General features: G+C 48.7%; 1 protein-coding gene across 1 annotated transcript; it reads right to left on the bottom strand.

The window, feature by feature from the left end:
* Positions 1–980: 980 nt before the first annotated feature.
* Positions 981–16590, bottom strand: LOC122017788 (trafficking protein particle complex subunit 12-like). Its single transcript, XM_042575483.1, has 2 exons — positions 15439–16590; positions 981–1273 (listed from the first exon to the last, which is right to left on the bottom strand). The coding sequence occupies exon 1, from the start codon at positions 16536–16538 to the stop codon at positions 15447–15449; it is 1092 nt and encodes a 363-aa protein (XP_042431417.1). The 5' UTR covers positions 16539–16590; the 3' UTR covers positions 981–1273; positions 15439–15446.
* Between the last annotated feature and the right edge of the window lie 9 nt (positions 16591–16599).

Here is a 16599-nt window from a genome sequence, read left to right on the forward strand (position 1 = left end):
ATTATATTTTTTTTAATCCAAACTTATAACCAAATAATCTTTATTAATCTAATCAAAACTATTTAAAATTATCAAAATAATTTTAATAATATTGTAAGCCATAATTGTAATATCAGTGTTAAGCCTATTTTAATTAAATTTAAATAAAAAATGTTTAATATATAATAATTTTTTAGTGCAATTTTAATATTTTTAAAAGTAGAATATCATTTCAATAAGTTTTTTTTTTATTTGTGCCCCCCCCCTCCTCCTCGCGGATCCTTTAGACCACAAAATACAATTAAAAGAATGGACCAATTTACTCATAAGTGAAATTTCATGAACTCTATCAGTTATATGAGCGAGATCCATAAAATCCTATCTATGAATGATCTTTGGTCCAGGAGTCATGATCTAGACGATCTCAGTTAAAAAAAAAAAAAAAAAAAAAAAAAATTGTAGGTTGAACCCTTAGTTTTTATACGAGAAACACATTAATTAATATTTTAAATTGGAAAGAATTTTAAATATTTAATGATTGACAAGTTGATTTATTTGCAAGGTTAAATCTTAAATTTATGCAAATTAAAACGCGAGTAACTCCTAATGGTAAATCCACTAGAATCAACTAACCAAATAAACATTTGAAGCTTCTTGTTGAAGAAGAGTGACTGAAGGTTTCAAATTGTGGTTAGTCATTGGAATCAGACGCGATCAATCGATCCGAATGTCGGCAGTGAGCAACCGCACTGTCACCTGCCTCCTCTTTCTTCTCCTCTCCTTCCTCACCACCATCACCAATCTCGACTCCTTCCTCAACTCCACCTCAGCCTTAGCAAGGCCTCACCGCCATCTTCACTCTTATAGCATAAGATGATTACTAGACGTCCTCCTCCCACCTCCTTATCTCACCGCCATACATTGCTATTCTTATTTCAAGTGTGCAATCATCACTAGTCAGAGATTCACATCGCTATAACATTTTAAAAAATATTTCTAAATGAAAGAATAACGTAGTCAAATAACGCTATAATGCTCGAGCTTTCACTGATTCTACAAGCAAAATAAAGAAGTTGAATCAAAATTAAAGTTGGGCCATGTTAAACACATCCTCATGGCATTCTGCAATGTACATGATCTGGCTGCTCATTCCTATCGAGCCTTTGCCCATGTTTACAAAACAAAGTATGGATCGAACTTCAGCCAGCTTCTATTCCAACTAGAATTCAATCTTCAGTAGCAATTATAAATCCAAGAACCATTGCTGAAAAGTTCATCCCAATGATCAAAACCGCTACAAACATTGAAAAAAGAATCCATACTGTAAGAGATGCCATTTGTCCTCAAACAAAAAGTAATCGAATTTAGCAGCAGTTATAATAATTAAATAATGTAATAAAAAATTAAGAATTTTGTTTTTTTTGGTGGATTTTGTGCTGAACATAAGCGACTTATAATGACAATATGAGATGCCTTAGACAGTAAAAAGAATCCATACTGTAAGAGATGCTATTGTGTTTCCATTTGCCCCCAAATTAAAAGTAATCAAATTCATCAGCAGTAATAATGATTAAATAATGTAGAAATAACCCAAATAAGAACTCCATTTTTTAGGTAGATCTTGTATTGAAACATAAGTGACACACAATGACAATATAAGATGCCTTAGGCAGCTTGTTATGTGATGATGTACTTAAAATTTTTGCCTAGTTGGCTGCACCAAGTTTATAGCATCAGCATGTGGTTTGCCACCGTGAGGATTACTAACACTCCAGCATGATGGATTACTCTTATTATAAGAGTTGTCATAGATAGCCATGATTGAAAATATAATTGTCTTTGTAGAAATGATCTACAATATAAATGCTAACTAATTTCTCATGCAGTATGATCCTGTCCGAACCAGGAGTCAACGGACGCTGGGGATGTGGCGCTCCCTGCTGGATCCTCGAGTGCTCCGGCGAACCTGCAACAAAACCGAGCCGGGAGGGGTGTCCCGGCGACGGCCCTCCGACGCTCAAGTCAAGCGAGGAATAACAAAGAGGTGGCTTAGAAACAGAAGACTCGTGTACCTCCGGTGAAGAAATGGAGACCTTATATAGACCTCTCAAAGGAGCCTGGGCGCGCCAATCAAAGCAATCACCTGCTTTCGACCATGCCCAGGTATGGGTCTGTCAGAAGGGCATCCATAAGGCCATACCGCTACTGTATCAACCTCTCCATGATGTGACGGCAAGATCCTCTATCGTGAAATCTTGTATACGGCATAATCATTAGACATGCCTTTGCTGACATCCCATATCCCGAGCCGAACGAATAGGCCGTTCGGCTAATCTTTATATCCTCGCCCTTATCCTGGCCGAACGGACCACCCGCTCGGCCCTTCGGTTCCAGCCGGGCAGACACCCGCCTTGGCGTCGGAAACCCAAGCCGATGGCTGGGTTATATCTGGCTCCGCTTGGACCCGCTCAACTGCTCGACGCGGCCCTTACCCGCTTAGTCAGCCCTCCATCTGTCCTCAGGCTGGGACCCTTCAGGAAGTGGGTCCCCCATTCTTACCGCCGGATCACTTGCCTCCCCTTCAAGTCTAGTCGAAGGAGGCAGTGAGTCCGACTGACTAAACTATGTGTCCGAGCGGGCGGTCGTCGCCTTACCGTCGCTTATAATATCCCTTGCGCCGTTCGGCCCTTATGCCAAATTCAGCCGCTCGGCTCTTCGTTTTGAATGTCTTGGCGCTCAACGTAGATGTTTGCTTGTCTAAATCTTCTCGAAAATCACGCAAATCCTTTTCATTAAGTCGAAGCATGCGCGGTATGGGCGCATTAATTGCGCCTGGTGACAGAGCGTCACGTAGCTCTTCTCGCGTGGCGGTGATGATCCGTACGATGAGACGCCGATTGTTTTGAAATGGACGGCCCGATGGCGTCCTTGTTTCCCGTGACCTGGATCGAACGGTGGAGGCCAATCGGCTTCGGCCGTATAAAGCCTTAGTCCTCCTCCTCTGCCGCATCTTTGCTCGTGCTTTGTCCTCCTGACTCCTCTGCTGCTGCGGCCTCCAGCGATCCAGTTCCCATTTTTCGGCGGCTACCATCTCACCGGCGATCTTCTCCGCCCATCTCCTTCTTAGTGAGCCTTCTTTCCTCGCTTACCAGGTCTTTCCTAATCGTTTCACCTCTCTTTCGCTGCTATCCTTTTGTCTCTTCGAGATGGCGAGCTCTTCCGAACCCGCTACCCATGTTCACGGTCCATGGTATATGAGTATGGAAAGTAAATTTGATAAGGAGGGCGCTCGGCGTCTTGTTCGGACGTACAGGATCCCGGACGACCATGAAATAGTTATAGTCGACCCAACCGATCGGCCCCATAACCCGCCGATCGGTACCATTTGCTTTTTTCTAGACCAATTACAGGGCGGCCTTAGATTTCCTACCCATCCATTTATTTTGGAAGTTTGTAATTATTTCCGCATCCCGCTCGGCCAACTTGTGTCGAATTCCTTTAGGCTGCTGAGTGGGGTGGTCGTCCTCTTTAGGCTGCATAGTATTCCACTTGACCCCAAAATATTCCACTTCTTCTTCTACCCCAAACAATCCGAATTGGGCACCTTTATTTTCCAAAGTAGAATAGGCTTCAAATTTTTTGATAATATGCCGACCTCCAACAAGCACTGGAAGGAGTTTTTCTTCTATATACGACTTCCCGAGCGCCAAGATTCGAACTAAATGGCGGATCATTGACCAGTAGAGCTTGCAAATTCGTATAATCCAGTCTACCTCCATGCAAACTGTTGTCCGGTGACAAAATCGACCGATTGCTTCTCAAGGGTGTTGTACATTTTGGATTATCTCCCGTTCGGGCCAATCTCCCTACCGTATGGGTAAGGACCTTTACTCTCTTAGCCTTTTTATCTAACCGATTTTAATTTCTTCCTGCAGTCATGTGGCGCTCCAAGGCTCTCGATCATCTGAAATTGAAAGCCGTGGAGATTGAGGCGGCTACCAAAAAGAACTCGCCGAGCGGGGTCTAATCCCAGCCGCCCGGCAGAGGGGGGAGAAACAGAAGTTACTCCATCCGCTTCAACAGAGGTTGAGGCGGATCCTGTTTCCTCTGCCCCAGCCGAGCTGGGAGTCCCCCAGGCCGGGGATTCACCACGGGAAGTTCGGCGGAAACGTCGAAGAGACCCCAGCCTTCCGCCGACCCAAGAAGGCGAACCACAAGCGCCGATCGAGGTCGCTTCGCCAGATCGCACGCCTTCGCAGATCGGGACCTCAGTGGTCTCGCCCACCGCACAGCCCTCTGGCTCTCCTCCACTGACTCGTCGTCGCTTACGACGGTTGGGCGAGACTTCAACCATAGGGGAGTCCTCGGGCCATGCGACTGCGGCTGAGGAAGTGCCGGCCGGCCACCCGACCATCAAGACTACCCTTCGATTCCCAGCGGAGGAATATTTACTGTCTGCCGATCGGCCATCAAGCCCCGTTCATGAAATAACCTTGACGGGTCCGCTCGCCAAACTTTTCGAGGACGCCCAGATTCGGGTGGCCCTCATGACGCCCAAGCAGCTCGGCGATAACCATATGCAGCAAGCCACTCAGGTAGGTTCGTTTTTCTTCCTGTGCCATGCTACTGTTCAGTTCCTGATTTTGTTATTTCCCTTACAGCATTGGGCGGAGCAAATCGCCACTAGCCATCGGCTGGCTGAGCTGGAGGATCTCATGGAAAAACTCCAAGTCTCGGGGGGTCCATCGGCCGAGCGGGAGAAACAAACCCGTGAGGCCGAACAGAAGAAGGCCGCCGACCTGGCTACAGAGGTGGCTCGACTTGAAGGCCTGGTGAAGAAACGCGACGCAGACGTGAAGCGCGCCAGTAGCCGGAAGAAGCGGGCGATTGCTAATCTGGACAAGATGAAAGTTGAAGTCCGAGCCCTAGATCAGCAATCTAAGAATCTGGAAGCCCAACTAGCTGCCGAACGGGATGGGCGCTCCGCTGAACGCACTAAAGCGGAGGTGGACCAGAAAGTTCTCCAGGACTCGATAATTGCCTCCCGAGCGGCTTTCAGAAAGTACAAGGAAGGGGAGCCGAGTCGCCTAGCAGCAGCGCGCCAAGAATACCTCCGCTCGGAGCGGTTCGGCGAAAAGTTCGGTGGCAACGTCTCCTCCACTTTCGCCGAGGCGGTCAAGGTCACCATGGCGTACTTGAAGAAGGGGGGGCACCTTCCTGCTGATCTGAGCATTCCCTCTTCAGATCTGGCGGCTATGATTGATGATATCCCGGACGCCTTTTTTAATTTTGAGGACCCGGAGTGAAGCGAGTTCTTCCCAGTACTTCCTGTATTCCATCTGCTGATGTAAAATTTTTGCATGAGCCGATCGGCGTAATTGTCTTCTTTTGCCTCTATTTTTGCTTGCCCTTCATTGCCGTCTTTTGTCTGTTTGGTGCTTATTCGTAGAGTCAGTTAAGCTCGACGTGTTCCCCACTAGACGACCGATCGGGTTAATCAGTTGACTTGTTTTCCTCGAAATCGTTTAGCGCTTGGCTATGCTGTTTGCATTCAGTGAATGCGGAGTATTGGCAAACTGATGGCCGATCGGACTTAATCAATTTAGTACTTGCGAACGCTCGTTATTTGGCGTCCTTAGTTTCGTCCAGTAAGCTCACAGTCGCGGGTTTGACTCTCGATCTTTAACGTCGGATATCGACGGCGCGGATATTTATAGCCGGTCGGCGCGGCTCTACGGTTTAACGTCTGGGCTAGACGGTCTTCGGCGCGGATATTTATAGCCGGTCGGCGCGGCTCTACGGTTTAACGTCTGGGCTAGACGGTCTTCCGCTCGGAGAGTTTATAGACGCCGGCTCGTCTCTACGGTTTAACGTCTAGGCTAGACGATCTTCCGCTCGGAGAGTTTATAAACGCCGGCTCGTCTCTCGATCTTTAACGTCGGTGCTCGACGGCGCGGTTATTTATAGTCGGTCGGCGCGGCTCTCGATCTTTAACGTCGGAGCTCGACGGCGCGGATATTTATAGCCGGTCGGCGCGGCTCTACGGTTTAACGTCTGGGCTAGACGGTCTTCCGCTCGGAGGGTTTATAGACGCCGGCTCGTCTCTCGATCTTTAACGACGGAGCTCGTTGGCGCGGATATTTATAGCCGGTCGGCGCGGCTCTACGGTTTAACGTCTGGGCTAGACGGTATTCCGCTCGGAGGGTTTATAGACGCCGGCTCGTCTCTCGATCTTTAACGACGGAGCTCGTCGGCGCGGATATTTATAGCCGGTCGGCGCGCGTCGATCGTTTGACCTCTGGGCTAGACGGTATTCCGCTCGGAGGGTTTATAGACGCCGGCTCGTCTCTCGATCTTTAACGACGGAGCTCGTCGGCGCGGATATTTATAGCCGGTCGGCGCGGCTCTACGGTTTAACGTCTGGGCTAGACGGCCTTCAAGGCTAACTCCTTACCAGGTCGAGCGACCTTGGCCTTCATAACTTATCTCGCGCTTGAACCGTCTTTATGCCCGGCCGAACAGCACGGGTCATTTGCTTGCGAATCTAATCGGTTGGGAGGCCTTCGCTATTCGGGCGCTTGGCTCGGATAATCCATATGCCCCTTCCACCCAGCTCGGAGAACGTACTCCTGGCCGAATGGCTCAGGGTCTGTTTCGTCGAGCATTTTGGCTCGGATAATTTACCTCCGACCGGAAGGTACTGGGTCTTCGATCCTCGAGCGCTTGGCTCGACCCATTTACCTCCGGCCTAACGGCGCGGTTTCCTCGTCGACGATGCCTTATATTTGTTCTCTTGATTTTCATTTCGCATTTCAAGTTCGAAAAAAGTACACAGGATGATTTACATTGGCACACCTTTCACCCCGCCTGGTAAGGCTGGAGGTGGTTCCACGGTCTATCTAGCTGCCTACCGTCCTCATCCTCCAAATAATACGCCCGAGCTTTTCGATGATTTTGAAGGCCGCCCACGGAGCTTCAAGCTTGCCGACGCCGACCGGTTTGACTTTCTTCCGGACAAGGTCGCCGACCGAATGATCGGGGAATGACGCGACGGTTGTAGTTTTGCTTCATTCGTTGACGGTATGCCATCAGCCGAACGGATGCCTTGGCTCGCTCCTCGTCAATCAAATCCAGCTCCATGTTCCTCCGATCGGCGTTGCCTTCATCGTACAATTGGACCCGGACGGACTCGACGCCGACTTCAACCGGAATGATCGCTTCGCCGTACACCGGATGAAAAGGTGTGACGCCCGTTCCTTCCTTAGAGTCGTTCGGATGGCCCATAAACGCCCGGCACTTCATCCGGCCAACTTCCGCGCAGAATACGGAGAATTTCCCGGTTGGCTACTTCGGCTTGACTGTTGCTTTGGGGGTAAGCCACGGACGTGAAGTGTTGCTCGATGCCATAGCTTTTGCACCAATCTTCTAGCACCTTCCCTGTGAATTGCCGCCCATTGTCGGAAACCAATCGGCGAGGGATACCGAACCTACAGATGATGTGTTGCCAGATGAATTTTTTGACCATCTGCTCAGTGATCCTGGCTAGTGGCTCGGCCTCCACCCACTTGGAAAAATAATCGACCGCCACCAGCAAAAATTTCCTCTGCCCGGTCACCATCGGAAATGGACCCACAATATCCATTCCCCATTGATCGAAAGGACATGAAACGGCTGATGTCTTCATCTCCTCTGCCGGTCGGTGCGAGAGGTTGTGATACTTCTGGCATGAAAGGCACGTAGATACTGTCCGAGCGGCGTCCATTTGTAAGGTCGGCCAAAAGTATCCAGCTAGCAAAATCTTCTTGGCTAGCGATCGTCCGCCCGGATGTCCTCCGCACGATCCTTGATGTACCTCTTGGAGGATGTAAGCCGAGTCTTCCGAGCTCACACACTTCAACAGCGGGCGAGAGAAAGCCTTCTTGTAGAGCTGATCGCCGATGAGTGTGAACCGACCGGCCTCCTCCTGAGCAGCTGGGCTTCATCCCGATCGGCAGGAGTGGTGCCCGAGCGCAAAAACTCCATGATGGGTGTCCTCCAGTCGTCCAAAAACATGAGGTCTTCCATCCGGTCAACATGTGCCACCAAAGATACTTGTTCAATTGGCTTCGGGATAATGACCGGCGTTATAGAACTTGCTAGTTTGGCCAACTCATCGGCTGCCTGGTTCTCCGTTCGGGGAATCTTCTGAATAAGAACCTCGCGGAAATTAGCTTTGAGTTTTTCAAAGGCCTCAGCGTAGAGTTTGATTTCAAAGGTGCCAGAAAGTTGCTGAGCGGCCAACTGTGAATCCGAATAGAGTGTCACCCGACCGGCTCCCACATGCCGTGCTGCCTGCAATCCGGCTATGAGGGCCTCATACTCTGCTTCATTGTTGGTAGCTTTGTAATCCAGCCGGACGGATAAGTGCATCTTTTCTTCTTGGGGTGAGAACAGCAATATTCCAATTCCACTTCCGAGCCGAGTGGAAGACTCATCCACATATATTCTCCACATAGCTTCCGGCTCTGGCCTCTGCACTTCCGTCACAAAATCAGCCAAGGATTGCGCTTTAATCGCCGAGTGGGGCTGGTATTGGATGTCAAATTCACTCAGTTCTGTCGTCCACTTGATGAGCCGTCCGGACGCTTCTAGATTCAACAGTACTCTTCCTAGTGGACTGTTCGTCTGGACAATGATGATGTGAGCCAAGAAATATGGTCGGAGGCGCCGAGCGGCTAGAACCAAAGCAAAGGCCAACTTCTCGAGCCCAGTGTAACGAGATTCGGCATCTTTTAAGATGTGGCTCAGAAAATACACCGGCTGTTCCTCGCCGCTGGACCTTACAAGTGCCGAGCCTACAGCATGCTCGGTTGAAGACAGATAAATATAAAGTGACTCACCCCCGATCGGCTTGGCTAGTATAGGCAGAGAATTAAGATATGTCTTCAATTCTTCGAATGCTCGGTCGCATTCCTCGTCCCAGTGAAATTTAGTTGCCTTGCGCAAAATTTTGAAGAAAGGGAGGCTCCGGTCGGCAGATTCGGGACAATGCGGTTATCCGACCGGTCAAACGCTGCACTTCCCTTGTATTTCTTGGAGGCGGCATGTCTTGTAGAGCTTTCACCTTGCTGGGATTAGCTTCAATTCCCCGCTCGGTCACTATATACCCCAAGAAACGCCCTCCTTTTGCTCCGAACAGGCACTTCTGGGGATTTAGCTTGACTCCATATTTGCGTAGCGTCCGAAAGGTTTCTTCCATGTCCTTGAATAGATCGGCCGCTCGGACGGTTTTGATAAGAATGTCATCCACATAAACTTCCAGATTCCGCCCGATCTGCTCTCTGAACACTTTGTTCATCAAGCGTTGATAGGTGGCCCCGGCATTCTTCAATCCGAACGGCATCACATTGTAGCAATATGTGGAAGCTAACTTTTTCTTGATCTTCACGGGCGAGCGGCACTTGATGATAGCCTTGGTAGGCGTCGAGCATACAAATTAATTCGCAGCCGGCCGTAGAGTCCACCAGCTGATCTATCCGGGGCAGAGGATAAAAGTCCTTGGGGCATGCTTTGTTCAAGTCCCGAAAATCAATGCAGACTCTCCACTTGCCACCCGGCTTGGAGACTAACACTACGTTAGCCAACCAACTCGGAAACTGTACTTCTCGTATATGGCCGGCCTCCAGAAGCTTCTCGACCTCCGCCCGGATGATGTAATTCTGCTCGGCGCTGAAGTCCCTTTTTCTTTGCTTTACTGGCCGTGCGTCCGGTCGGACATGCAACTCATGTTGCGCTATGCTCGGCGAAATTTCGGGCAATTCATGTGTCGACCAGACGAATACATCATGATTTCGTCGGAGGCATTGGATCAGCTCCTCCTTCTGCTTCTCCTCCAGATCAGAGGCAACAAAAGTCGTGGCTTCCGATCGGGTCGGATGAATCTGCACTTCCTCTTTTTCTTCATAAATTAAAGAGGGTGGCTTTTCGGTGATGGCGTTTACCTCGATCCGGGGCGTTTTCCGAGCAGAATTGGCCTCTGCTCGGACCATCTCGATGTAACATCGCCGAGCTGCTAGCTGATCCCCTCGTACCTCTCCCACATGGTCCTCCACGGGGAATTTGATCTTTTGATGAAAAGTTGAGACGACCGCCCGGAATTCGCTGAGTATCGGTCGTCCCAAAATGACGTTGTAGGACGAGGGAGAGTCAACCACCACGAAGTTTGTTGTTCTCGTCCTCCTGAGCGGCTCTTCTCCCAGCGAGGTAGCCAGCCGGATCTGGCCGACCGGCTGAACTTCGTTATCCGTGAACCCGTAGAGCGGAGTCGTCATAGGTAGCAGCTTGGCTCGATCAATTTGCAGCTGATCGAACGCCCTCTTGAATATGATGTTGACTGAGCTCCCTGTGTCAACAAATACGCGGTGAATAGTGTAGTTGGCTATTACCGCATTGATGAGCAGAGCATCGTCGTGAGACAATTCAACTCCTTCCAAGTCCCCGGGCCCGAAACTGATTTCAGGTCCGCTTGCTCGCTCTCTGCTGCAACCGACGGCATGAATTTGGAGCTGCCGAACGCTCGCCTTTCTAGCTCGATTGGAGTCTCCTCCGGTAGGCCCGCCAGCGATGACATTGATCTCGCCTCGGGGAGTGTTGCTTTTATTTTCCTCTTCCCGGGCGGATGGTCTGGACCGTTCTCTGGACGCTCGACGATTCTCTCGCCTGGGAGAGCGATGTAGATCGGGAGTCTGTGGCCGTGGCCTATCAACTCGCGTCCGATCGGCTTCCTGAATTCTCTGTCGCCGATCGACTGAGGGAGATTGCCGTCCAGCACTCCGTGGCACAGGATGAGCCACGAAGGGAAGACTTCGACAATCCCTGGTGTTGTGCGTATCCGTCCGGTGGAAGGAGCAGAACATCGGGGTCCACCTCTTCTTCGGTTTGGGCCGGGCGGCGGCTACCTCCTGCACATGGGACCGGACATGGGAAGATCGGATTGCTTCAGCCCTTGGTCCTCTAGGCGGCTGATGAGCGGCGTGCTGGAGGAGGCCGCTCGGCGAGAGTTTCTTTTTTCCTGGCCGCCTGTGCTTCTTCCACGTTAATGTACTCGTTAGCCCGATGTAGCATGTGATCGTAATCCCAGGGCGGCTTTCGGATGAGCGATCTGAAGAAATCTCCATCCACTAGGCCTTGTGTGAAGGCGTTCATCATGGTTTCCGAAGTGGCCGTTGGAATGTCCATCGCCACTTGGTTGAATCGCTGGATGTAAGCTCGAAGCGATTCCCGGGCCTCTTGCTTGATGGCGAACAGACTTACGCTTGTTTTTTGATAACGCCGACTGCTGGCGAAGTGGTGGAGGAAGGCCGTTCGGAAGTCCTTGAAGCTTGTGATGGATCCGTCCGGCAGCCTCCGGAACCACCGTTGAGCCGATCCCGAGAGAGTGGTGAGAAAAACTCGGCACTTTACTCCATCTGTGTATTGATGGAGGGTTGCCGTGTTATCAAACTTACCCAGGTGATCATCCGGGTCGGTTGTCCCATTATACTCGCCGATCGTCGGGGGCGTGTAGTGCTTGGGCAGAGGGTCTCGTAGAATGGCCTCTGAAAATTGGCGATTGATCCGCTCGGGCGACGCGTCCGCTCGGGGGACTTTCCCCTTCCTGTCGTCTCGTCGAGGCATCTCCTCCAAAGAAGACCCCTTATATCTGTGAGTTGGTAAGGCTTCAGGGGTGCGGAACAGAGCCCGATGAAATGCGGCGGTGGCAGGTGGTGCTTCCGTTCGGCCACCAGATGCTGATGTTGCTTGCTACTCCGGCCGCTCGGCAGATGCTTTCTGTTTTTGCTCCACAAGTTTGGCGGCCCTTATCTCGACCAGAGCGTCCAACTCTTCTTGTGAGAGTGCCACGGTATGTATTCTTCCAGCCTCGTCCATTACCTCTGCTCAGATGCAGGTGCGTTCCCACAGACGGCGCCAAATTGATCCTGTCCGAACCAGGAGTCAACGGACGCTGGGAATGTGGCGCTCCCTGCTGGATCCTCGAGTGCTCCGGCGAACCTGCAACAAAACCGAGCCGGGAGGGGTGTCCCGGCGACGGCCCTCCGACGCTCAAGTCAAGCGAGGAATAACAAAGAGGTGGCTTAGAAACAGAAGACTCGTGTACCTCCGGTGAAGAAATGGAGACCTTATATAGACCTCTAGAAGGAGCCTGGGCGCGCCAATCAAAGCAATCACCTGCTTTCGACCATGCCCAGGTATGGGTCTGTCAGAAGGACATCCATAAGGCCATACCGCTACTGTATCAACCTCTCCATGATGTGACGGCAAGATCCTCTATCGTGAAATCTTGTGTACGGCATAATCATTAGACATGCCTTTGCTGACATCCCATATCCCGAGCCGAACGAATAGGCCGTTCGGCTAATCTTTGTATCCTCGCCCTTATCCTGGCCGAACGGACCACCCGCTCGACCCTTCGGTTCCAGCCGGGCAGACACCCGCCTTGGCGTCGGAAACCCAAGCCGATGGCTGGGTTATATCTGGCTCCGCTTGGACCCGCTCAACTGCTCGACGCGACCCTTACCCGCTTAGTCAGCCCTCCATCTGTCCTCAGGCTGGGACCCTTCAGGAAGTGGGTCCCCCATTCTTACCGCCGGATCACAGTATATTATCTTTCAACCAACATCTCTTCCTATTTCACCATCTGCTATCCTTTTCATGCTCCTTAGAATACAACATCTTCTCTAATCTACAATATAAAATTTATCAATACAGTTCTTTCAAGCAAGATTTAAAATTTCGACCCGTGCCGAAGTTTCGGTCCTCGACCGGAACGATACGGTTTCGGTACCGTATCGTGCCGTGTCGATATAGTTTCGATATTTTTTAAATATAAAATATATTAATTAAAAATTAAAATATTTAACATAAATATTTAAAAAATAAACAAGATAAAAAAAATAATCTTTTAAAAAAGGAAAAGATATGAAAATAGATAAATAAATAAATAAAAATTTTATTATAATTTTTAAATTAAAATAAATGAAATATAAAATTAATTAGATAATTTTATTAGGGTTTAATAAAGTCTCTTTAGATTATCTCTATCATAGCTAGGAGTTGATTAAAATAATTAACCTAAGTTTAATTAAAAAAATACTGAAATCCGACACCACTCGCTAGCCCGCACGACTTCAGCATTGTCGCGGGATTGCGCAACAAGCCATGGCCGCGGGGCTTGCGTGACTCCTTCGGCGCGGCCACGTTGGTCGTGCGACCCCTCTGCAGTGATCGCAGGGTCGCACGATGCCTCCGCGGCGGCAACGGAAGGGTTATGCAACCCCTCCACTACTGTTACAGGATCGAGCGACCCCTCCGCTGTGACCACGGGGTCGCGCAACACGTCGCACCTGTCGTGGGTCTGGTGTCGGGGTCGTGTCGGTGCCGGTCGCTGAGCAGAATGAGACATTTCGCCCGTTTCGACCGTTTCGGCACGACACTTTAAACCATGCTTTCAAGTGCTATTTGTCTTCAACATAAAAAGTAACCGCATCGCAAAACATTCTTAAAATGCTATCAATGATGTTCAACCTCAGTTGTTAGTATCAGCTTTACATGAATATAATTAGGATAAGATCCATGTCATGACCTAAGTAGCCATCATCATTGAACAAACTACGTTGTACAAGGTGTGCGTATTCAACCCAACTATTTCGAGTTAGCCACGTTGATGTTATCTAGCATGGAGCTCTATGTATTTGAAAAATACATAAAATATGGGACCACAGTCAACAATTTGTAAGGCCTATAGAATTAGGCACACACTTTATTGAACCAACTACACATTTTTGGTCGATTGCACCACTATCTTTCTAGATAGAAGTAATAGCACAAGAGTACCATCTAATTTCTGAGATTACAAAAAAAAAAAAAAAGCTAATCCTACACCAGGAAGAGCATGATTTTGGGTAATCAATTTTTATGTCAGTGTGAACTATCTGGTTTGATGGTAGTTCACTAGTTTTTGTTTGTTATAACAGGTATCCGAATCCTAAATATGAACTGCAAATGTATCAACCAAAAAGAGACTAGGGTAACAATAGATAGAAATAACAATCTGGCTAGGTCGAGAGGTTCATAATACTGAAAAACAAATCCATGTAATGGGAGCATGTTCTCTACTGAAGCCATCAAACAGAAGGCAGTATTAGTAATTTTATTAGGTTATTGGTATGAAATTTTGGAACTAAGCATTTGAGAGCAATGTATATTGATCCAAGATGGTATAAATATGAATGCCTAAAAAGCTACCAATCATAGAGTAAACTAAGTTAGATGGTATTGAATATGATTTATATATTTTTATTGGCATCAGCCATCAAGAAAATTTCTATCTATGATCTCAGATTGTGCTCAATTGAGAAAAGAATGGAAAACAAGATAGAAAGTTCCCATATGAAATTAGTACAATATGTCTTCAGAACTCTAGATGCATGAAAAAGAGAAGAGGATCATTTCAAGTTTGTAGCAGAGTTTTGATCATTGAGGGAAAGAGATGATAAACACAAAGAGATCAACTTGTGTATGGTTTATGGACTTTTCCTTGAGGTTTATTGGCACAATTCACAAATGGACTTCAGCATCAAGTTTATTACACAGATGGACTTCAGCTTAAGGTACTCAGGTATCTGTAAAAATAAAAATGCAATATCAAAATTAAGAAAAACAACTAATCAGGCTGAACTCAAGATTTATCAGGGGTAAAATTATGACTACTCCAATGAGTTACTGCTACCTATACTGACTCAGTAAGTGACAAACCTAAACCACTTGCCTAAAATGTTTAAGCCAACTCAAACGCAGTTCCATCATTTCAGTATTATCAATTCTCTCATCAGCTCCATGATTTCCTATATGGATCCAATCTAGGTAACACAATCTCCTCCCTTAAGGATTCGAACCTCAATCAAGGCCCAAAATATAACTCAAACCATCCTTAATATATGACATGTGCATCATAGTCTACCAATGTTGGCTCCACCACAACAATAACCCTTTTCATTTGGAAAATTCCATCATTCTTAGTACTAGGTCTAGTTGCTACCAATATAACAACTTGCAAAACACGAGCATTGATCTATTAACTTGATAGAATAAACAGTTGGAACTTGAAACAACAATGCATAAGCCTAAGTCAAAGGTAGTTACATCCTATATATCTTATCAGTGACCTTCAACTTCCATACAAGACAACTCGGCGGAGACTAACAAATAAGGAAGCAGTTTTTCCTAGCAGAATACTGTGATGATAATAATGATAAAACACATTATATATTCTAGTTTCCACAATGAACTTAGATTACAAAATGTTCCATCATGCAATTAGTTCAACCACTTCACAATAGCCTAACAGAACAAGGTAGCAGTATAATGGAACAAGAAATAACATTCTAAAACAAGAAAACAATTTTGAAAAAACTGCCATACCAAACTTATCAGATGCGAGTACACGAGGGGTCAAAGTCATCAGGTGCAACCTGAGCAATCCAATTGCTAAGAGTCTTCTTGACATCTCCGTGGTTGACATATGCTAGTTCATACATGCTGCAAAGATTCACGACCAATGTTTCATTCAAAGCTGCAGTTGGAACCCTCTCCAAAGCCCCCTCTAGAACCTTGATTGAATCGGACAGGTCTCTCGAGTACATCAAGCATAGAGCTTTATTGTTCAGTGCCACTACATCCGCAGGATCCCTTTCAATGCACTCCTCGTATTCTCTCACAGCTGCAGCATAATCCTTGACAACGATGAACTCCAGCGCCTTGTTCCTCCCGACAAGGTTTTCCAACTCCACTGTTCGCTCCCCTGACGGATGAAGGTTCTCCAACCTCGCAAACGACGCCTTAGCACCAGTCAGGTCACCGATCTGGAGTTGGACATACCCGAGTCGGGAGAGGAGCAAAGGGTCGGATGGATCCCGCTCAAGAAGTAGCCTAACCAGCGCCAGAGCCGCCTCGAACTCCCGGTGGACGAAGTGGTTGCAACAGAGGGAAGCTATCACGAATACCTCCCTGCGTCGCCACAAGTCGGCAGATGCGGTGGTGGTCTCCTCCAGAATCTTGGATCGCACGAGGTCGAAGAGCGCGTAGAGGCGATCGACGGTGACGGATCTGGTACCGAGCCGCTGGGGAAGGTCAGCGTGGAGGAACCGGAGGGCGAAGGGGACCATGGAACCGGAACGTCCAGGGTAGGAAGACGGGTAGGATTCGAAGCGGAAGCGAGGGGAATCCAAAGGGGCGTCGAGGGCGTCGATCTCGGCGGCGGCGTCGGAGAACCGACGCAACTTCGAGAGGGCGAGGGCGGACACGGCAAGACACACGAGGTGGTGGTGCGGAAGGAGGCCATGGCTGCGGCGGGCCACGGCGACGGCGTCGAGGACGGCACGCCACTGCCCGCGTCTGGAGAGGGCGAGGAGCGACGGCACGTCGAAAGGGAGATCGAGGGGTGAGGTCGGAGGGGACAGGAGGGGATCGGCGATGGCCACGCTTGGGGGGTCCCCGCCGGCGTCGGGTTCTTCTCCCGTCATCGCTCGGGAAGGGGAAGCGGTCGGTAATGGTCAGGTTGAAAATTGCGGGCGTCGACTCGTT

The sequence above is a fragment of the Zingiber officinale genome, chromosome 1A (assembly GCF_018446385.1).
Source record: "Zingiber officinale cultivar Zhangliang chromosome 1A, Zo_v1.1, whole genome shotgun sequence".
Taxonomy (NCBI): domain Eukaryota; kingdom Viridiplantae; phylum Streptophyta; class Magnoliopsida; order Zingiberales; family Zingiberaceae; genus Zingiber; species Zingiber officinale.

What these genes read in the sequence shown, in the direction of transcription:
- LOC122017788 (XM_042575483.1), bottom strand. Translation starts at nt 16,538, where the DNA reads ATGACGGGAGAAGAACCCGACGCCGGCGGGGACCCCCCAAGCGTGGCC.